The sequence below is a fragment of the Meles meles genome, chromosome 15, assembly GCF_922984935.1.
Source record: "Meles meles chromosome 15, mMelMel3.1 paternal haplotype, whole genome shotgun sequence".
Taxonomy (NCBI): domain Eukaryota; kingdom Metazoa; phylum Chordata; class Mammalia; order Carnivora; family Mustelidae; genus Meles; species Meles meles.
The window spans coordinates 35,445,622-35,468,905 of record NC_060080.1 but is presented as its reverse complement, the minus strand read 5'-3'; the positions used below and the strand labels follow the sequence as shown (position 1 = coordinate 35,468,905).

Genomic DNA, 23,284 nt, shown 5'->3' with positions numbered 1-23,284 from the left:
GTGACTGTAGTCAAGTCATTGGGTTGACTCACTGGGTTCAGTGTCTGCCTTTGGCTCAAGTCATGATCCCAGGGTTCTGGGTTCAAGCCCCACATCAGGCTCTCTGCTCAGCAGGAAGTCTGCTTCTCCCTCTCCTTCTGCCTGCCTCTCTGCCTGCTTGTGCTCTATCAAATAAATACATTCTTAAGAAATAAATAAATAAAGTCACCTTGAAACAATGTACTGTTCTTTCGCAGTTCTCGGTAGATATCACATGCTCAGTAAGTTAAAGCTATAGTTATTTTTTATTTGTCAATAAAGAAGGTGAGCCTGTCCTTTAAAAGGAAAGTAACTTTCCAAAATGTTGAGTGGCTGAGCCTCCTCTAGGTGCTGGACAGCACCAGCTGCTGCCGCTGTACCAGGCCAGAGGGAACGAAGCTCAGGTAGCGGCTCTCTTTAAATTCGACCACACTGAGCGCTTCATTCCCTGTGTGGCCCGCACTTCTTGCCAGTCCAGTTTGATGTCTGGAATCTCATCTTCCGGCTCAGGATCCTTTCTCAGGGCTCCCTGTGGGGAGGCCACCACGATGGGCAGAGGGCCACACTCCTCCCGGAATTCTACAACGTGGAGACTCTTCTTATCGGCCAGCTGTTGATGGGTTTCCTGAGCAAGACCAAATGGAGAACGCCAGGTTAGGTCTATGAGATGTATCTGTAACTGGAAGAACAGGAACGTCCACGGACACTTGGGGACTTAACATTTCAGAGGATTCTGGGTAATGTACCTTGCAGCTAAACCATGGGATCTGGGGTGGATGGCACCATCTCCCCACTCCCCACTGGAATGGAAGAAGGACCTTGGCCTCTGGTCTCTTGCCTTCTAAACCCCCCAATGATGTGCCATGCCGTGCCCAAAACTGAACTTGAATCTCATCAAGACCCTAGTTCTAGCCTAGTTCTAGTTCTGTTTTACAGGACATGCAGGGAGAGAAGACATGAAGAACCCACAAGTATTTAGCAGCAGATTGGGAAGCTACAGGACCAAAAAAAAAGGCAAGGAAAGAAAAAGAGGGAAACCTACAGACTAGCAGTGACCTAAAAGACATGGCAAGAACTTGTAATGTATAGACCTTTTCTGTAATCTAACAAATTATGCAAGACTTTTTAACAAAATTAAACAAATGGATACATTACTGTGAACACCACCCGGGTAACTGAAGATGCTGTGAAGTTTTAGGTATAACAGCAGTGCAGGGTATTTTTCAATCCTTATCTTTTAGAAATACATACTGGAGTGTTTACGAATGCTACAAGGTGATGTCTGAGACCTGGTTCAAATGGCGGAGGTACTGAGAGCAAAGGTTGGCCACAGCTACTAACTGCCGACACCGGACGAGAGGGCCATGCGGGCCATGCGGATTCATTACAGACAGCAGCCACAGAAGTCCGGAAAAAGGCAAATAAATTTAGTAGATGGCTTATTGATAGCACATTAAAATACCTGATATGTCCAACCTCATTTTCCAGACTCTATGACCATCTTGTACTGTTCTAATTCTACATGTTTGAAGTTAGAAACATGAGCTATTTCATAGAAACAAAATAATTTAAATCAGTGGGTTTTACAATCAATGGCATATTGCTTAAACTGGTGACATTCTTTCTCTTTTTGAGTGGCACATAAAATAATGCAACATTTTATTTATATATTATTTTTATTATTTTTGAGAGAGTGCATGTGTGTGTGGGGGGACTGGAGAGACCCCAAGCAGGATCCACCCTCAGCACAGAGCAAAGTGGGGCTCAATCTCATGACCCTGAGATCTTGAACTGAGCCAAAATCAAGACTGAACAACCCAGGCACCCTAAATAATGCAACATTTTATAGTTGATGGCATTTTAAAAGAGATGACACATGGCAGTCGTATCAGAAAATTCAAAGTACTAACATAAAACAAAAATATTACAGGGGCTCCTGGGTGGCTCAGTCTGTTAAGCCTCTGCCTTCAGCTCAGGTCATGATCCCGGGTTCTGGGATCAAGCCCCCACATCGGGCTCTCCGCTCAGCAGGGAGCCTTTCTCTCCCTCTGTCTCTGCCACTCCCCCTACTCGTGCACACACTCTCTCTCAAATAAATAAAGTCTTTAAAAAACAAACAAAATAATTACATAAAAGAGCAAGTCTCCCTGATCATAAATACAATCTATCTAAAACCAATACCTTAGTTATATCAAACAAACCTCTAACAAGAAGTCTGAATTTAGAAGTGCTTTTGAAGCCTATTTTTGATAGTACCAACACACACACACAACTGTTCAAAAAGGATCTTTTAGCCAAAGCTTTTCTTCCAATTAATTTTCCTATCTTACACAGAGATATGTATCAATATTCCAAAGACCACATTATTCAAAACGAGCTATCACACTTCCTAAGTATCAGGAAGGCTATCATAGTTGAATCTCTTGAACCTGGTTGTCTCTTCTGCTCACCCAGCTGCTAAGGTCTACCCATCCCTTCAAAGGACAGGTCATCCCTTGAAGCAGGTAAGAGGGCAGCCCAGGGGGAGTTGTAGAGCAATTGTGCGCTTCGCCCAGGCTGAGGGGGGCAGGCTGGGTGGCAGCGCAGGCCTCTCTTCTCTGCAGAGAAATAACCTGACATGTTAAGTTCATAGCTCCTTCTGACTCAGGTGTCGGTCTAAATGACTTATGCAGGCAACGTGAACACCACTTGTGATTCTCCTAAAAACAGCACTTTTGAGTGGACTGGCTTCACTTTAGTCCCAACCGAAAGGACTAAATCAGGAAACAGACTTTCTCTCTCTACTTTACATTTCTAGACTGTTAGAATCATAGAACAAGCATAAATTCTTTTCATAATAAAACACAGATTATAATTACTGGCTTTTATAAATATTTCATTTCAAAACTTTAAAATAGCCACGAGGTATTTTTTTAAAAAGGTAATTTTCGGGGCACCTGGGTGGCTCAGTGGGTTAAAACTCTGCCTTTGGCTCAGGTCATGATCTCAGGGTCCTGGGATTGAGCCCCGCATCGGGCTCTCTGCTCGGCAGAAGCCTGCTTCCTCCCCTCTCTCTCTCTGCCTGCCTTTCTGCCTATTTGTGATCTCTGTCTGTCAAATAAATAAATAAAATCTTCAAAAAAAAAAAAAGTAAAAAGGCAATTTTCATAAACTAACTCTCCAGTTGGATTAAACAGATGCAGCCACAGGGAGCAAAGAATGCCTAAGCAAGCCCTCAGGCAGTAACAGGACAGCAACTCCAAGAGGCTCCCAGGACATCACGGTATAAATGCCCACAATTGAAACACGAACGAGAACTTCTGTTTCAGAGCCCAGGGAAGGCTTACCTGGTGGGAGAGCCCATGGAAGAGGCCCCGTGTGAGGTTGAGCATGTTGACAGACCCAGAGACCTTGGCATACATGTCTTTGATGCCAATGAGCCGGCAGATGGTGATGATGGCCCGATGGCAGCGGAGCCCATAGCCTAGAAAAGGAAAAACACCATCAGTCACCTTGTTGCCTTTCACACAGCTTTGGGCTCTGAGTTTGGGAGGCCCTGCTTCACATTCTGGCTTCAATCACTTCTCTGGAAAACTTACTTCCATAATGACACTGATTTAAATGAGATGTTATAAAGACTAAAGAAATAATATATATAAATCTCTTAAGCATGTGGGCAAAAAAAAACCAGGGATGTTATAAAGAGTAAGCTCTTGGCCCCCCCCATGCTTGAGTTGGCTAAGAACAGAGGAACACATCTGTTTTTACCCTTCTCAATTGCTCAGTTGCATTGAGATCTACTTCCTCTTCCTGGAAAAACACCTCTCTTGGCTTTGGTAACACACCCTCTCCCCATCCCCCCAAAACACAGCACCTTAATTGCAGCTTTCAGGCACTTCATGGAACTTGCTTATCTGATGTTTCCCCTCAGTAGAATGCCGGCTCTGTGAGGGCTAAGATAGTATTTATTTCTACTGTATCCCCAGAGCCTAGATCAGTACCCAGCAAATGCAGGTAGCAGGGAGGGAAAGATACCCCAAGATTAGACTCTAACATTTTGATTAGCCAAGACATGGAACCCAGCACACACACACCCCTGCTTTAAGGCAGAGGATCTACTCTATGTTCCTGGCTTTCTAATTTCCAACTTGTAATGGTAATTCAATATATGTATATAAAAACTCTATTTGGATACAAGCACCTAACATAGAACCGTGTCTTCCACCTGAAACAGTCAGTTAAATGTGGATCCCAGAGCTATGCCAGATTACATGGAAACTAGGGACCTCAGAGGATAGCCAAGACAGGCAACAACAGGGTGGTTTGCCCTTCTTTGCGGAGTTACATACACAGGACAAGTGTTCACGTGAGAACAAATGCACACACCTCTGGAGACTGGTGCCCATGCAAGAGGGTGCAAGGCAGATCGTAGAAGGGCCTGGAAGGCAGATTCTAACCTGCTACCGCTCACGGGGCAAGAGCCTCCCTTCTCCTCCACACCCACTTAGCAGAGCTGATGCTGGGCTCCCGAGGGAAAGCATGTCTACCGCACAGCCTCTGGGCCATACACAACACTCCCCAAATGGGGGCCAGTTTTGTACATATACAAACATCCATGTAGCAATGGTCACAGCCCTGTGGTAATTATTTGGATGTACTTGGGTTATAAACACTTCCAGGCAGGCACTGTGTCAAAACCCTTGTTTTTTTTTAAGATTTTATTTACTTATTTGACAGAGAGACAGTGAGATCACAAGTAGGCAGCAGAGAGAGGGGGGAAGCAGGCTCCCCACTGAGCAGAGAGCCTGATGCGGGGCTTGATCCCAGGACTCTGAGATCATGACCTGAGCCAAAGGCAAAGGCTTAACCCACTGAGCCACCCAGGTGCCCCTCAAAACCCTTGTATAACGCAAGTTAAATGTATGTGTGCGTGTGTGGTGTGATATGGGACATGCTTGGCAGTGCTGCGTGAGGCATTAAATACCACGCTGAAGCCAAGGAAGAAGCGTCCCAAGGTCAAATAAGTTTGCGAACACCGCCTTCTCTACCCCACTCTGGGAAATTCACACCGCACAGCAGTGCACTAAAGACTGCGACAAACCCAAAAAAGATGTACAAGCATCTTTTCCTACTTTCCATACTCGTTTTCCCACATGGCACTCTTTCTGGAGTTCACACCTATTACTATCTCCTCACAGAAATAGCAATGCATGGGAACATAGTTTAGGAATTGCTATCTATAATGTATCCAACTGTTTTTAGCTTCAAGATCAGAAAATTTAACCCCGGGGCATCTGGGTGGCTCAGTCAGTTAAGCATCTGCCTTCGGTTCAGGTCATGATCCCAGAGTCCTGAATGGGGCTCCCTGCTCATTGCAAAGACTGCTTCTCCCTCTCCCTCTACCCACCAACCCCCATGTTCCCTCTCTTGCTGTCTCTCTGTCAATAAATAGATAAAATTAAAAAAAAAAAAAAGAAATTAACCCTGATGCACAGGGAACAGGTTCAACTATATAGAAACCTGAAAAATATAGCTTCAGGAGACAGGGAAGATTTAAAAAAGCAACTTTAGCAATTAATTCAGCCATCTTTCAAAAATCTTTCAGATATGAATTTATCTATACTAATACTGTTCAACACAAATAGGACATACGCCATAAATGGAAGCCATCTATGGAATTTTAAAATTTTCTCATCAACATATTTGAAAAAAAGAGGTAAAATTAATTTTAGTTAAATCTTTGATTAACCTAGGGGCACCTGGGTGGCTCAGTGGGTTAAGCCTCTGCCTTTGGCTCAGGTCATGATCTCTGGGTCCCGGGACTGAGCCCCGCATCAGGCTCTCTGATCAGCAGGGAGCCTGCTTCCCCCGCCCCCTCTCTCCCTGCCTACCTGCCTCTCTGCCTACTTGTGATCTCTGCCAAAAAAATAAATAAATTTTTTTTTAAATCTTCAATTAACCTCATATCCCCAAAACACTATCATTTAAACATGTAATCAATAATAACTTTCAGCTATTTTACATTCTTTTTTTTCATACTAAGCTGTTAAAATCTGGTGTATACTCGGGACACCTGGGTGGCTCAGTGGGTTAAGCCTCTGCTTTGGCTCAGGTCATGATCTCAGGGTCCTGGGATCAAGCCCCGAGTTGGGCTCTCTGCTCAGCAGGGAGCCTGCTTCCCCCTCTCTCTCTGCCTGCCTCTCTGTCTACTTGTGATCTCTGTCTGTGAAATAAGTAAATAAAATCTTAAAAAAAAAAATCTGGTGTATACTTGAAAATCTGATGTACACTTGGCAGCAGATCCCAGCAGCCACACTTCAAGGGCTCGACAGCCGCTCGGGGTCCCAGCTACCACAGGAATAGTGCAAGTCAAAACGTTGATGTCAAAGTGTTTGACACAATACTTTTTCTTTTTTTTTTTTTTTTAAGATTTTATTTATTTATTTGGGGCACCTCGGTGGCTCAGTGGGTTAAAGCCTCTGCCTTCGGCTCAGGTCATGATCCCAGGGTCCTGGGATCGAGCCCCGCATCGGGCTCTCTGCTCAGCAGGAAGCCTGCTTCTCTTCCTTTCTCTCTCTGCCTGCCTCTCTGCCTACTTGTGATCTCTGTCTGTCAAAAAAATAAACAAAAAAATTAAAAAAAAAAAAAAAGATTTTATTTATTTATTTGACAGACAGAGATCACAAGTAGACAGAGAGGCAGGCAGAGAGAGAGGAAGGGAAGCAGGCTCCCTGTTGAGCAGAAAGCCCGATGCGGGGCTCGATCCCAGGACCCTGAGATCATGACCTGAGTTGAAGGCAGAGGCTTTAACCCACTGAGCCACCCAGGCGCCCCAACACAATACTTTTTCTAATAATAAATAAAGGTTTTACTAGGCATACAAATGACTATGATTTTAAAGCAGAAGGCAAGTTGTCTTGGTACACAATTATTACTGCGATGTTTTTTCTTCCGATTTATTTCCACATACTAGAAGCTCTGACATGAAAAATTCAGATGTTTAATCTTTTTCTGATCCAAATTTCTTAAGATATACCTAGAGTATCATTTTAACTGTAGAACCACAGGCTAAACACAAATCCAAGTGCTTAAGAATTCTACACCCAGAGTCCACTGGGCATGACTGCCCCAGCCCCGTGACCCTGAACTCTGCCTGCCTGCCCTTCCACGGGACAGGAAGGTCCACCCTGGCATCCCCAGAGCTTAGCATAGCACCCAGTTCAATCAATACTTGATGATGTGAGCAAATGACCAGAACTAAAGAAGCTGTAAGAGTCCTCCAACTAATATCAATTATTCTCGAGGAGGAACTCATGTTCCAACTCTTCCAAACCCAATGACTCATTCAGTTGCTCTTTCCCATTCAGAACATGCTCTTCCCACCCAGAAACTCCCCTGGAACATGCCTGTGTTCATGCGAGCCTGAGTAGGTTGACTACTTTTATTTCCCTGAGAACCTCGGCCTGCTTAGATCTAACGTAGGCCTTTCCTTCTGATGTTTTTTCAAAAGGGAGTTCAATACGTGGGATCAAAAACAGAGGACAGGACGGATCTGGGATCATTTCTCTGCTTTATCTCTAACAAACCGTAAGACTGTTTTTGGTTACCTCTAGGTTGTTTCTTCATCTTGATATGCGTTCTCTTAAATCTTAAAGAAATATCGTGGAATACTGGAGGATAAAAATATAAACATAAAAGGATTAGGCATACAGCTTTAATGCCCTTGCAAATAACACAGGGCAACTGATACTACCCTAGGCGGCTGGCACACACTGGCCAAGGATGAGTGACAAAACTCTGATTTCACTCATTACTAACCTTCTCAGGGGAGAAAATTTGTGTCTGTATTTTATAGAATTATTTGTTCCAGAACACGATAACCAGCAGAGAAACACAAAGACAGCCACTGAGCTAAACTGCTGCACTTAACAAAACAAGTGTAACCCTGTAAATTTTACGAGAAAAGATTAGCACTCACTCGTGTGGTCTTCGTATCGTTCTATATAATGCAGGTAGTGAATTGCCCTGTTCTTCGCCTGAAAGGAAGAAGGAAAATCGTTTCCTTAAATCCACTGATGGAATTTACATTTTCTTAGAGAATAAAAAGAATCCCTTCCAGAAAATGTTTTATTACAGAAAATTTCATGCTCACACAAAAATTTCATTATATACTTCTAAAAGCTGAGGATTTAATTTTAAGAATTTGTGACGGTAGTTACAAAAGAAGTTTTTGTTAAGTTAAAAAACTTTAACAGTAATTCCTTAGTATCTTTGAACATCCTGTCAGAGTTGCGACCGTCAGCTGTCTCGCACTTTGGTAAGCAGTCACAAGTCTGCCAAAACCAATGCGAAAGAAAACACGTACTGCCATGGCTGCCTTTGAGGAGATCAATAACTGCTGACAGGAAGCCTCGGGGGAAGGTTCTTAATTTCATTACTATTTTTTTGTGGTTCTAATGGTGCCTAGCAAACTGATCTTTTACTATCAACAAAAGAAAAATGTACATACTTTTCTGAAAGCATCCACCCGCTCAGTGGCTTTCCCAACAGCAAAACCTTTAAAAAAAAAAAAAAGGGAAAATATAAAGAGGGGCCTAAATTTGGCACACAATGTCTTTCACCACATTTCAAGTGTCAGTTCCTAAAATACTGCACAGCATTGCATTTATCTTCTGCCCACAGAAAACCCGTAATCCAAAACAAATGATAAAACATGAGGCTACAGATGGGTGCCTGGCAGGCTTAGTCGGTAGAGCACGCGACACTTCATTTTGGGGTTATGAGTTCGAGCCCCACACTGGGTTGTAGAGGTTACTTAAATAAATGAAACTTAAAACAAAACAAAAACATCGGACTACAGAGACTCGTTTTTCTGTTGTGGGGCATTCTGAAAAGATCACATTTGAAATTATCTATGAAATCCAAGGTTAGGTATATAGCACTACCTTTCATAAATCTCTAGATAAAACTAAATACACTTTTTAAAAAACTAACCACACTCTAAGTTAGTAAGATAAATAGTTTTGAACATCTTAAAAAATAGATTAAAATAACCAAAAAGGTTGAGGAAAAACATACGTTGGCTATAGAGTAAAAGCACAACTTCACTGGAACTTTTTTAAATTAAGCTGTGTATTTTTAAGAAGTTGTTTTGTTTATTTGTCAGAGAGACAGCACAAGTTGGCAGAGCGACAGGCAGAGGCAGAGGGACAAGCAGACTCCCTGCTGAGCAAGGACTCAATCCCAGGATCCTAGGATCATGACCTGAGCCGAAGGCAGGTGCTTAACAACTGAGCCACCCAGGCGCCCCACTAGAACTTTCATATGCAATTCAGATTTTCAATTAACCAGGAAATAAAGTCAACAATTCTAAGTTTATGAATGCTTAACCCTATAAAATGAGATTTATCACAATTTAACAGAAATGCTGCCATTATTTGCTATCATATTATTTACTTTGAAGAATGTATTTTATTTTTAAATTATATATACAAAAGTAATATAAAGCAATACTGCTCCATGAAATGAAATGCAAGACCTATGAGAACCTGGGACAAAAGGGGCTATAGATTTTAATTCCCAGTTTTATCAAAACAAATTAAGCCATGTATGTCTTAGAGGAAAATACAAATGAACTTGTATTGAAGGCTTTCTAAACAAGATCCAAAACTACAAGTGATAAAACACTGATAAAGTTGCAATATAGGGACACCTGGGTGGCTTCGTTGGTTAAGTGTCCAACTCTTCTTTTTATTTTTTTTTTTTAAAGATTTCATTTATTTATTTGTCAGAGAGAGGCAGAGCGAGCAAGCACAGGCAGACAGAGTGGCAGGCAGAGGCAGAGGGCGAAGCAGGCTCCCCGCCGAGCAAGGAGCCCAATGTGGGACTCGATCCCAGGACGCTGGGATCACAACCCAAACAGAAGGCAGCCACCCAATCAACTGAGCCACCCAGGCGTCCCAAGTGTCCAACTCTTGATTTCAACTAACAATCAACTGAGCCACCCAGGCGTCCCAAGCGTCCAACTCTTGATTTCAACTAAGGTAATGATCTCAGGGTCTCCCCGTGTCAGCCTCCACACTAGGCATAAAGCATGCCTTGGATTGTCTCTTTCCCTCTCCCTTTGTCTCTCCCCTGCTCATTCTCTCTTTCTCTCAAAAAAAAAGTTGTTATAGAAAGGTTTAAAACTTCTGTGGATTTAAAACTTTTGTGTAGAAGAAAGTTAAAAATGAAATCAATGTATAATAGACAAAGGGCTAATGTCCTTAACCTACAAAGAACTTATACCAATCAGTTAAAAAAAAAAACAACAAAAAACAAAACAACCAATCACCCAATAGGAGAATGGGTAAGACAGGTAAACTAACAGATCTCAAAAAGGAAATAATGGCAAATGAAACATGCAAAATGGTGTCCAAACTCTCATAATTAAAGAAATGCAAATCAAAACTAAGACATATGCTTGACAATCAGTGAAGTTTGATAATACCCAGGGCTGGCCAGGGTGTGTTCGTACGGAGGGACATAAACTGATGCAAACTTTTGGGAAGGCAACCCGGCAATACTTATCAACATTTAAAAGACATCTAACTTTGAGGCAGCAATTTCACTGCAAGAAGCTTCCCTTATTGATATACTTGGAAAAGTCTGATAAATTACATATACAAGAAGCTCAGTGGTTTTTCTTTTTTTTTTTTTTTTTTTTTTTTAAAGATTTTATTTATTTATTTGACAGAGAGAGATCACAAGTAGGCAGAGAGGCAGGCAGAGAGAGTGAGAAGGAAGCAGGCTCCCCGCCAAGCAGAGAGCCCGATGCGGGACTCGATCCCAGGATCCCGAGATCATGACCTGAGCCGAAGGCAGCGGCTTAAACCTCAGTGGTTTTTCTAAGTGGTGAAAATGGAAATAACACGAACACTCACCAAAAGGGAAACGGTTACAATAATTATGTTTCTTGACCCAATGAAACACAATGCAGTCAGTACAAAGAATGAGAGGGAATCTGTTTATGCTCCTACAGGAAGATCTCTGGGTATAATACTAACCAAGGAAAGCAAGGTACGAAATTATGGATATACTCTGTAAATGTTTTTTAAAGGTAATTAAAAAAAAATTTTTTTAAAGGTAAATGGTGGGGCCCCTGGGTGGCTCAATGTTAAGCATCTGCCTTCAGCTCAGGTCATGATCCCAGGGTCCTGGGACCGAGCCCCTCATCAGGCTCCCTGCCCAGCGGAAAGCCTGCTTCTTCCTCTCCCACTCCCCCTGCTTGTGTTCCCTCTCTCACTGTGTCTCACTGTGTCTCTCTCTGTTAATAAATAAATAAAATCTTAAAAAAAAAAAAAAGGTAATGGTGATACATGAATACAGAACTTCTGGAAGATATAAAAGTAACTGTTAAGAGTGATTTCTTTTGGCAACATAGTATCATATAGATGACTTGTTATGACACTGTCAGTGCGGGTTTAAATAGTTTCCCAGTTTTCTTTCCCTAACACATCCATGTATACACTTTAAAACCAGATGTTCACTGGGGAAATTTTACCAAAAAGTATAAAGAAAAAAATTTAAATGATGCACAAACCTATGGACTAAACATCATTAACTTTTTGGGATTGTATTATACAATCTTCTGTGAAGTTTTTTCAATTGCTTATTTTTCCTTAGCATAATTTTTTTAAAGATTTTATTTATTTATTTGACAGACAGAGATCACAGGAAGGCAGAGAAGCAGGCAGAGAGTGAGGAAGAGAAGCAGGCTCCCTGCTGAGCAGAGGGCCCAATGTGGGGCTCGATCCCAGGACCCTGGAATCATGACCTGAGCCAAAGGCAGAGGCTTAACCCAGTGAGCCACCCAGGCACCCCTACTTAGCATAATTTTCTAAGTAATTCTCCACTACTCTTTAATGGCTACAGAAGATTACAATGTGTGGCTATGCTCTTTTTGTAACTATGTCCCTTTTGTTGAACATTTAGTGGCTTCCCCCCCTAACATTTCACTATTATACATAACACAAGAGTGTCCTAAACCTTTTCAAATATCCATTGTTCTTCATGGAAAACGCAGGTAGAGGAAGATCTGTTCCTTCTTTTTCCTCTAAGGGGTTTTATGGGTTTGCCACAGGTTTGTGGACCCAAGCCACTTAAAAGGTTTAATCTGGGCAGCAGCAAGAACCCACGGACCCCAGAGCAGAGCCCAGGCCACACCTGTCCTCTGCCTCCACCACCAGCACCGTGCCTATCACGCCCCATTCACCTGCAGCTCCTCGGCCGTTCCCCACTGCGACCAGGACACGGACTGATTTCTTTCTCCCCTCTTTTGCTGTCATATTGAAAACATTTCTTACCTAAAAGACAAAATGTTTCATATGTATAGCACCTTAAAAAAAATCTGGCGGAGCCTGGCTGGCTCAGTCAGTAGAGCATGCAACTCTTGATCTCAGGGTTGTTGAGTTGAAGCCCCATCAATTTAAATAAAATAAAAAGGAAAAGAAAATTCTGAAGTAAGGAACTGGAGTGACCTCCCTCCACACACATCCCCATAATGAGTAGCGACACCATCCTCCCAAGCCATGAGCACCAACAGCAAACTTTCTCAAAAGGAAACCTCTCTCTGCGCTATTTCTTCAGTGGTAAAATGAGAATAAGGCTTTCCCTTCTTATTTCATAAGGTGGTTGGATTGCTGGACTGAGAGCTTTTGAAGGGATTCAAAACTGTACAACTCTAAACAACAAAAATGTACACTACTTTAATGAATTTTACAAAGGAAGAGAGTTTCTGATTAAACTGAAAGAATTTCTAACTGATAATAACATATATGAATTATCAGAGATGTTAGAATATGGGAAAATGTTCTTAGAAATGAATGAAAATGCAGTACATAGAATTAGGGTAGGACTGGATCTCTGTATGAAGGATTAGGCTCACCTGATAATACAGAATTTGGAAATACCTGCTTATTATGAACTACACGAAAATCTATGTTTTATTTAGCTTGGTTATTTTGGCTTTTTGGTGTATTTAAAAGGCCAGGAATTATGAAACTGTTAGTTTTAACTGCTTACAGGGCAAGTCCTTTCCCATAAAAATAGCTTAAAGGAAAAGGGAGCTCCCGTTCACATCCATGGATAATCCTACAGGAAATCATCCACATATACAAGAATTTTTCCAAGGGATTAACTTCCAAAAGGTATAAACTGGGACTGAAAGACATAAAATGCTTGTAAACGTTATTTTAAATTACTGATAACAATGAAACAATATACATATTTGATCACAAAATTAGTAAGTGGTTTTTCCACATGTATTTAATCCTGACCATGTACATGGTTCTAGCTCAAAGCGAAGCTCACTCTTAGGAAGTGCCTGGAAAGAGTGATTGAAATTTACCTGATACAGGCTTCAGTTTCAAGGACCCACAAACAGCCGCAGGTTGTGTCCTCATCAAGAGCTGGGCGCTCACAGCAACTCCAAGCTTTCTTCCCCTGCCGCATGGTTCCTCCCCTCTGCCCCCTGAACCAAGTGCCCAATACAGCTTGTTCAAGAATTCAAAGAGATTGCTAATGCTACTTTAGCTTTGAGGGAGGGCTTTAACAGTAATCTCCAAATTCTGCTCTCCACAATACCACTGAGGTTGCCTGGTCATGGGACCACAACTGGTAGCCCCCAAAAAGGGCAGCAAGGAGAGCCAGTATCAAGTAACTGCAATTAAAATGTCATCATTTCCCTATCCGGATCAACCCCGTGTCTCAGAAAAGTCATGCGTCAAAGGCTTTTCCTCAGAGGCGCCTGGATGGTGCAGTCTGTTAAATGTCCAGCTCCTGATTTCAGCTGAGGTCATGATCTCAGAGGCCTGAGATCAAGCCCTGCATTGGGCTCTAGGCTGGGTGTGGAGCCTACTTGAGATTCTCTCTCTACCTCTCCCTCCGCCCACCTCTACCCCTGACTCTCATTTCCCGCCTCTCAAAAAGAAAAAAAAAAAAAGAAAAGACCTTTCCTGATGGTTCCTCTTGTTCTAGTCCCACTCCACCCACCCCAACTTCTCCAAAGGCTCCACTGGGTATTTAATTCAGCATGCCTACCTCAAGAATCCTGGTATCAAAATCATCGTATGTTTCTGTAGAGAGAGAAGAAGCAGACACACAGATAAACGTGTCTATATGGTTAGTGCATGAAAGCATTTTCAACACAGGCACACCAACAATTTTTAAGTGAAAAAGAACCTCAGATCTCTTGCTGCCACTCCTTGGCCGTCCATCACCACCAGAGACTGCTCCAGCACTAAATTCTTAAACTCCGCCACCCTCTCCGACTGCATCGCCCTACCTCTCCAGCTCTCTCACTCAACCACTCTCAGTGATGGCTCCCAGAGCACCCCAGCAACTCCAGATTCTTGACCACTGATTTCCCTTCCCTCGAATCCCTCTGGTCTTCACAGTCTCTGCCACTCAGCCAAGACACCACAAGCCACTGCTTCCACCAGATCTGGCAAACGTCCTCAACTCCTTCACCCTCTTCTCTCTCCAACACACTATCCAGGCTGGAATCAATGCAACTGTCTGGCCACACCTGGCCTGCTGGGTGCTGCTGGAGAAGAGTTGAAGCACAGCACATATGTGGGCCACTAGAAATTCATGGTCTCCAACTCAATCAAGTTCTCCCTGCTGCCTGTTGGCCTTTTATGTCCTTTTAGGTCCCTTTCCACTCACCACAGCAGCCATTGCAAACTCTCTGTGTCCTTTTATTTTTACTAACTTCTTCCTATAGAAAATTTCAATCATACAAAAAATAAGAGAGAACAGCAAAATGAAATCTTACATACCCATTAGCCGGCTTTAACAATTATCAACCCATAGCCAATCTTCTTTTCTCTAAACTCTAATTCCTACTCCACTGGATATTTTGAAGCCAGTCCTAGAGACCCTGCTCCTCTTCATCAAAAGACTCTGGTGGCCATGCTCATCCATGTGCCCATCCTACTTTCAGCAGACGACCCCACCTCCTCCTCACAGACTAAATGAAGCCACCAGACAGAAGGCACTCACACACCACGCCCCCAGCATGCACACATTTCCACTATCAACAGCACAGGTTCCCCTGAATCCACAGTCACAAGTTAATCCATTTATCCATTCTGGATCTGGACCCTCAGTAGGGATCTAGTTTATGGGTTTTTTTTTCTATCCATCCCACACCTTCGTCCTCCCAACTGAAGCATTTTGTTCCATTCTAAGCACATTCACATGAATCTCTCCATCTCAACTTCTCCTCTCCTCCCTAAGCCAAACTTGAGAAAGTAGTCAAATTTTGTCTATTTCTTCATCTTCTACTCACTGACAAGAGTTTTTTAGATGATTTTTACTTCTTTATATATTTGGGATAGGGCGAGGGGATTCTCTTTTCTAATTCGGCCTGCTAAGTATTATCAATTTTTATTTCATGTATACTTTTATAAAGCTGAATGACAACTATCTAGTCTATCTCCTGTTAACAAAACAGCACTCCCAAGCCATGTTGCTCCATAGGAACCCCATGAGCAACCCGTGTTTGGGGAACTGCACCCTATATGTGGCTTGTATAGACCCAAAAGGCATACTACCACATTCGAGGCTCTGAGAAGTCACACAGTAAGGATGCCAAGCAAGTCCTTTGCTTTCCATGTATCGAATACCTCTTGGTTGTGGGCCTCTAATGTTCCGTAAAATACAACTAAATAATCATGTGAAGTTATTTCGGTAATGCTCAAATCCTTTCTTGGAAAAAGGCAATCTAAACAGACAAGTAAATAAAATCTTATTAAGGAATTCTAGAACTATAAGTACTCTCTCTGTCACAAAGGAAAGCAACACCAGGACTTTGCTACCTCCGTTGGGACCAGGGTCAGGGGGACCAAGACTGACGCCTCCCCAGGTGTTTCCGCTCCATCCTCGCTCGCGTTTAACCTTCATCTTCCTCTTCCGGTCCCATTCTTCCCTCTGCTGGACCAGATCAGCCTCTACCTTCTCCTGCTCTTCCTTGCTTCTTTGGGCAATGGTCTGCACAGCTCCCTCTCTCATAAGAGGGGCATTCAGACCAGGCCATAAGAAGCCACGACGCCCTGAAGGTTTAAAAAAATACATTAATAAGAATTTTTTAAAATCATCCATTTCTTAAATGTTAAGCTGGCAGGCAACGTGCGTACAGATGATGACACTGCTGGACGGAGCTTAAACTAACGATCACCCGGCAGGCCACGCAGCACGGTCTATTAAAATTTTAAGTGCACCTACCCCATAACTAGTAATTCTACTTCATGATGTTACCTAGAGAACCACTCCTGTGCAAGTACGAGGCATAAGTGCGCTTGGACAAGGAGGTCCTCTGAAGTGTTATTTGTAAAGGCAAAGAGTGGAAACGCTCTATTGCTGTACAGCAACACTGGACTGGTTAAATGAACTACGGCATCTTCAACCCATGAAATATTCTGCACTAAATTGAAAGAATAAGGTAGCTACACAGGTTCTGATATGGAATAATTTCCAAGACCTATTACCAAGTGAAAAAGTAAACTATAAGCTAGTTCATACCATGACATAATTCAATTTTTTTTAAGAAAACATACGCTTCTTTTAGAGTATTTATGTATATAAAAACATTTTAAAAAGTCAGAAGGAAACACATCAAAATGAGATCAACGCCTTGCTTGGGGGCAGCAACTGGGATTGGAAGAGAGAGAAAGGGCATCAAGGGGACTTTAGATTTCTCTATAATCTTTGAATTTTTTACTGAGAAGGTATACATAATGAGATTGTTGTAACTTTTAGAAATGCTAAAAAATAAAATACAAGGTGAGTCATTAGAGAAAAAAATTCAAGTAGACAAGCAAGTGTAGTGAATGCTATTTTCTTTATGCCTGGAAGCCTATTACAATTAAAGATAATTTGTCAGCCCCCCAAGCACAAAATATCAATTCAAGTACACCGCACTATTTTTACTCTTCAAAAAAACACACATATAAATGACCATGTGTTCCAGGGGTTGGCAAATTAAGGCCCCAGGGCCAAACCTGGCCCACTATTTGTTTTTGCCAAGTTTTACTAGAACACAGCCATCCTGGTTTGATCATGTATTATCTGAACTGTCTTTGAGCTCCCACGGCAGAGCTGGATAGTTGGAACAGAGTCCATGTGGCTCACTAAAGCTAAAAAGATTCACTAACTGGCTCTTTACAGAGAAAGTCTGCCAACTCTCTCAACGAATCATAAGCTCCTTGAGAGCAGTGACTGTCACAGAAGATGTAACACAATGGCACTTAAAGCTTGTTGAACGAAAACTGAATTCCTTTCCACGGGATTTTATTCCCCCAGAATCAAGGGATATTAAGCGCGCCATGTGGTTGAACCCTAAAACTACAGACCCTAATGCCCTTCCTGAAAAATGTGCGAGGCTTCTAGACTATAAAAACTCTCTATAAAACTAGGAGGGAAACCTTAAAAAGCAATTAGGTTTATTATAAATAAGCTTACCTTCACCAATGACCTGACCCCTGTTCAAATCCTTTTTTCTCTTTTTCTTAGTTCTTTTGCCTCTTCCTTTTCTTGCTCCTGCTCCAGTCTCTGCTAAAGCGCCTTTCCAAAGCTCATCTGCTGTCACTATAATGAAACAGGTTTTTTTGTTTTTTTAATTACCAAGCAATGATCGATGGTCCTCTACCGAATGAAAAAGGCCAGAAGAGGCCAGCTTCACTTGTATCACTGTAGAATTAGAGGTGATCTTCTTTTTTATTTTCTGTATTTACCAAATAATCTAAAATGAATTGGCTTTATAATCCTAATTTCTTTTTTTTTTAAACAGAAACTCTATTTTTTTAAGTCATCTCTATACCCAATACAGGGCTCAAACTCACAACTCCAAAGTCAAGAACTGGATGCTACACCAAATGAGCAGACCAGGCACCCCAATTCTTTTTTTTCCCCCAATTCTAATTTCTTTTAATTTGCCTAATGCTGAGTTCTGAAATCAATCTCCATTTATTACAAGCTAATTTCGGTTCAGATTGGACTATTTCAAATACCACTGCAAGTAGGAACAGTATTAGTAGAACAATGTCTACTGAAAATTAACTTTTCCTGATTTGTACTATCTCCTCTACCAAGTGCAACTGAAAACAGACCTGAAGTACATTCTTGTTGTGAATCTGAATTAGCAGGGATTTGGGCCACAATTCAACACTCTCTAGGTCTCAGGTGCCCCAAACAAGGGGATTAAAGTAAACTAGCGCTCCCCAAAGTACAGTATAAATACAGTTGGTGTTACGTGAGATAATTCTAGGAGGTACACTAAGGAATATTTTTATTTTAATAGCACATCATATACTAATTTCTAATAGTGTTAATTCATTAAAGGAAGAAGAGGAAAAAGAAGAAAAATTAAGATACAAAAGCACCTTTTATTTTCCTGTTTCATGAAATGAGAAGTTTGCAGCCAGTCTACGTACGTTTAGTGAAGAAACTATAGGCTCTATACTGTTGGCCCATTAAATTACTGGGAGAAGAAATACAGCACTGTGTCTGTAGTGCACGGGTCAAGCCAATGAAATGATGACTGTCTCTGGTTCCTGGAGACGACAGAGGGCCTATAAGTAGATGGAATAAAACGCTGAGTTAGATGCTCATGCCTGTGGAAAAATATTGCCAGCACCAAATAATTAATTGTTCCTGACACAAATAAATCACATGTACCTGAACATTTAAGAGTCATATTTTTTTAAAGAGTTTATTTATTTATTTGACAGTCAGAGATCACAAGTAGGCAGAGAGGCAGGCAGAGACAGAGGGGGGAAGCAGGCTCCCTGCTGAGCAGAGAGCCCCATGAGGGGCTCGATCCCAGGACCCTGAGATCATGACCTGAGCCGAAGGCAGAGGCTTTAACCCACTGAGCCACCCAGGCACCCCTTAAGAGTCATATTTTGAGGACAGCCTTTCTTTAAAAAATCATCAAATTCAGACTGCTGAGCTAACTGCCCATCCTAGTTAGAGAAGTGAGAGTTCATCCACATGATGGATGCAGCTGTCTAAAGAAAGAAGTAGATCTGTCCTTACCTGGGTACCCACAGCGCTATGTTGCCCTGACAACCCCCGATCAGCACTGTCTACTTTGGGCAAGTAGTGACCTCTGCTATATTCAGCAGGCAATGCACCTGCGTGGAAAGACCTGTGAATGGCCTGGTTAGAAGAGCACAGTGCCAAAGAGGACAGCACCCTACCCTTCATGCTGAAAAAACAAGGAGAGGACACAAATACACTTTATAGACTAATTTCAGAAGCATATGTAAGAAATTGATCACAGCAGTTGCCTCTGAGGAAGAAAACTGACGTGTCTGTGGTTAGTAGGAGAAATTTGCTTTTTTTGTTTTTTTGGAATTTCTCTAACCATATGCATGTGTCACACAAGAAGACGTTTTCGGACAGCCATGTCCCAGAGGCAGCCGTTGACCAAGTCCATGGGTGGTAGTGTCATGTGAGGGAGAAGGAAGGTGACGGGAATCAGGGACTCAAGGAAATGGGAATATTGATCACAAAAACAGTACACACACTCCAGCTTTGTATTTCACTGGAGAATTGAGTCACTGTGAAAAAAAAAATGAGAGGGGAATTAAAACAGTCCTGGAGAGAATAAAGTTGATTTAGGGGCCCTGGACTTGAACAGAAAGCCAAAGAGTGACAGCAGCTGTTTTCACGTCTCTGAGAAGTGAGGCCATTCTGTGGCCTTCCTCATAGAAGCCTTCTGCAGACCATCCATCAGCTCAGGCTGGGGACACTGCCTGGCTCACAGCAGAGGACAGAGTCAGTAGCTTATGAATGAATGAGTCACCCAAATAAAGGGAAGAGCTCAGGTAAGCACACTCTTCTGGACCCCTCAAGCAAGGCATGAAGTTATCTCAACAAGTGGGGTTAATAAAAGTTATGAGTTAAGACTAAAAGTAAAGTTCAAAACAGAGAGTTCCAGAAGGTCTAGGACACAGTGAAATTTCAATTCTGCCCTAACCATAGGAAAAGGCATTTCACTGACCACAAGTACAACATGGGCTCAGCAAAGGCTGGCTTCCTTCCCTTCTGGAGAGTGACTGAAGAGAGGGCCCTGCACTATGTCAGTGTAGCAGTAAGGCCTCTGCACAGACACAGCTTTACTAGGAGGCATCACAGTATCCAGACAGCTCTGGACCCAGTCTTTCCACTTACTAGCTGTGCGATCTGAGTGAGTCTCTTAGCCTCTCAGAGACTCACTCATCATCTGCAAAATGGAAACAAAACCCCCTCATAAAAACTGGTGAGAATTAACCAATATAACATGTTACAAGCCTGACACACAGTAATTACTCCAAAAATCACAGCTATTATTTTTTAAAGCCTTGAAATATAACAACTATAATCATATAAAACTTGAATACTACTCCAGGCCTTATGCACTTTCATTATAAAAAATGTCCTTTGTTCATTTACATTTATTCCTACATAAAGTACTCTGGCATTAGATCTTGAAGAAAAGGCAGTTGGATAAACCAATCTCACCATTGCTGAGAAAAGTCTTCAATGCCAAAACAGAAGCTGGTGGAAAGGTGTTTCGGTAAAGCTGTCTAGACCACATGTGACCTGTAAATTTTAAAAAATTCTTTTAAAATACATTTCTACATTAAAAAGAACATTTAAAAAATATTTTATTTACTTATTTGACAGACAGAGATCACAAGTAGGAGAGAGGCAGGCAGAGTGGGGCGGGGGGATGCAGGCTCCCCGCTGAGCAGAGAGCCCGATGTGGGGCTTGATCCCAGGACCCTGGGATCATGACCTGAGCTGAAGGCAGAGGCTTTAACCCACTGAGCCACCGAGGCACTCCTAAAAAGAACATTTTTAACACCCCAAGAATATTGATATCTATAGAATAAAAGAACCAGAGAAGTAAATGAATCATTTTTGGATCCCATGACCACTTGAACATTACATCATATCTTCTCCTTCATGCTGACATCTAACCAGTTACCAAGCCCTATAAATTGTCCTCAAATATCCATCAGCTGCACCCCCTTCCATTGTCTCACTGCCCTTTCTTTGCTCAGGAGCCATCCCATGGCCACAAGATAACAACAGCCCCTTAGCAGGTCTTGCTGCTCCCCCTCTAATTCCCCATCTGTTATCAGGCAGGCCTTTCTAAAATAACATGCTTGGTCACTTCCCAGGCCCGATTTATCATTCTTTGGCTCCCTACTGCCTGCAGAACAAAGTCAAAACTCCTCCACATGGCATACAGGACTGCAACGTGGCCCCAACCTTCCATATCAGCCTCATCTGTCACCATTGTCCCCTCCACCCTCTTTCACTACACCAGACTTGTAATCATTCTTGAACACACTCTGCTCTTCAGTCAGGTTGTGTCTCTGACATGCTCTCCTGAAACACCACCTACAACATCAATGAATCTTGACAACCTATGTTAAGTAAAAGAAGCCAATCACAAAAGGATACATGGATATATGAAATATCCAGAACATGCGAACGAACTATAGAGAGAGAAAGATAAGTGGTTGACCAGTGCTGGGGGCAATGAAGAACTCGGGGGATGAGAGCCAAAGGATATACTTTTATGAAAATGTTCTAAAATTTGGTTATATGGTGATGGTTGTATTTATAAATGGTTGTTTTGTAAATATACTAAAAACCACCGAATTGTACACTTTAAGAGGATAATTGTAGTGTGTAAATTACATCTCGATAAAGCTGCTACCAAAAGAGAAGTTTATGATATACCAGAAAAAGGGGTAGGTAAAAAAAAAAAAAATAATAAAAAATAAAAAACAAGAAAACAAACTAGGCTCTGGATTCAAGTGGTATGGGTACAAAAACCTGACCCCCTCCCCGTGTAACCTTAAACACATTTCTCAACCTCTGTGTCTTGAAGTCCCTCATCTTTATAATGGAAATAATAAAGGCATCTATCTCACAAAGGCACTGTGAAGACCAAGTGAGGAAGAGCATAAAGAGCTTAAGATAATCCCAGGAACACAGTAAGGGCTCATGAAGGAAAGCTACAAATGCCATAGATCTTATTTGAACGGAGCCTTGAAATAGGAGGAGGTGGTCAAAATATGGGACAGAAGTAAAGAATGTTCAGGGCAGATTTTCTGCCAAAAGATTTCTGGTTAAATTTCCCAACAAAATGAGTTACCAAAAAAATCTTCGGTTTTTAGAGGTCTTTGGGTTTCGGAATTACGAATGCTGGGTTGTGGATTTACAATAAAATAAAACGAAGAAACAAGGCCAAGTCGATCATGAAGCATAGGGTTACACAAAGCAGGCTGCCCACCTCCGCAGGCTGCAAACCTCCAAAAGTGCGGGAGGACAATTCAACAGCAAAACCACAGACATTCAAAACATCCTTCTTTTCAATAATGACACTGACCAGCCCGGAATCTAAAATGACTGATACTAACCTTATCCGACTCAAGCTGGAGGACTGCCTCCACCTGCCTCCAACCCCCACACCGACATCTCCAAATGAACCCATCACCAAATGAATTACTATCACGCCCGCCGGGAAGGCGATGCTTGCTTCCCAGTTCCCCGCGCCTCTTAGCCAAGCACGCACTAGCAGTTTGGTGAACTGGAAGGAGACTTGGACGGCGTCCCATTCACCCTCACTTTACAGAGCCCTGCGATCCAGAGAAGGCGCGGAAGCGCGCAAGGTCACACAGCGGCTCTGGAAGGGAAGGGAACTGAGCATGACAGGTCTAGGGACCGGGTTCTGTCGCTTCTTCCTGCCCGTGCATCTGCAGTCTGCGGGAAAGCCCAGGTTCCCGACCCCGCTCAGAGCCCCTCTCCCAGCATCCCGGCTCTCACCCGCCTGCAAGCCACACAACGTAGGGAGACAGCCTGCGGCTCGCACCGCCGCCGCCATAATGAAGCCCTGAGAGCTCCTCCGTCAGGACCTCCTTCTCCACTGCCTGCCGTGACTGCAACTCCCGAAAGGCTGGCCACAACCTGCGGCTGAATTCCCGACGCCAGAGGGTCGTGCCGCCGTGCAGACCGCGGTGAGAGTTTGTCTCTACCAGCAGCATGAGAGAGTGAGTCCGGCGCAGCCGCGGACAGCCCCCCTCTGGGGTCCTCGCGTTAGGACCCGGGGGCGGGGCTTGGGCTGGCTGCCGGTGTAGCCGGGGCTGGCTCACGGTGTACACTGCCGGGAGCGGACGTGAGTGACCGGACGAAAAGACTGCGGACTCTTCGGTAACGTAAGGGCCTCCTAGGGCTGACAGGAGCT

At 42.8% G+C, this 23,284-nt stretch overlaps 1 protein-coding gene across 3 annotated transcripts; it reads right to left on the bottom strand.

Moving 5' to 3' along the window:
• Positions 1-265: 265 nt before the first annotated feature.
• MRPS5 (mitochondrial ribosomal protein S5) lies at positions 266-23,066 on the bottom strand. Of its 3 annotated transcripts, none has more exons than XM_045979701.1 (12): positions 22,871-23,061; positions 20,545-20,625; positions 18,471-18,608; positions 17,500-17,625; positions 15,858-16,091; positions 14,077-14,111; positions 12,251-12,341; positions 8,507-8,553; positions 7,976-8,033; positions 7,605-7,667; positions 3,345-3,481; positions 266-643 (listed from the first exon to the last, which is right to left on the bottom strand). In XM_045979701.1, exons 2-12 carry the CDS (start codon positions 20,618-20,620, stop codon positions 419-421), a joined length of 1,230 nt encoding a protein of 409 aa, XP_045835657.1. In that variant the 5' UTR covers positions 20,621-20,625; positions 22,871-23,061; the 3' UTR covers positions 266-418. The 3 variants fall into 3 exon arrangements, with proteins under 3 accessions (XP_045835657.1, XP_045835659.1, XP_045835658.1); XM_045979703.1 differs by having other exon boundaries at positions 22,867-23,052; XM_045979702.1 differs by lacking the exon at positions 7,605-7,667 and having other exon boundaries at positions 22,871-23,066.
• Between the last annotated feature and the right edge of the window lie 218 nt (positions 23,067-23,284).

Bases quoted from the DNA above. Each gene is read 5' to 3' on its own strand.
- MRPS5 (XM_045979703.1), bottom strand. From the start codon at position 22,924: ATGGCGGCGGCGGTGCGAGCCGCAGGCTGTCTCCCTACGTTGTGTGGC. The intron at 12,342-14,076 runs GTAGGCATGCTG...TTTGTCTTTTAG, and splicing joins TTGATACCAGGATTCTTGAG to GTAAGAAATGTTTTCAATAT. The intron at 8,034-8,506 runs GTATGTACATTT...TCTTCCTTTCAG, and splicing joins GGGTGGATGCTTTCAGAAAA to GCGAAGAACAGGGCAATTCA.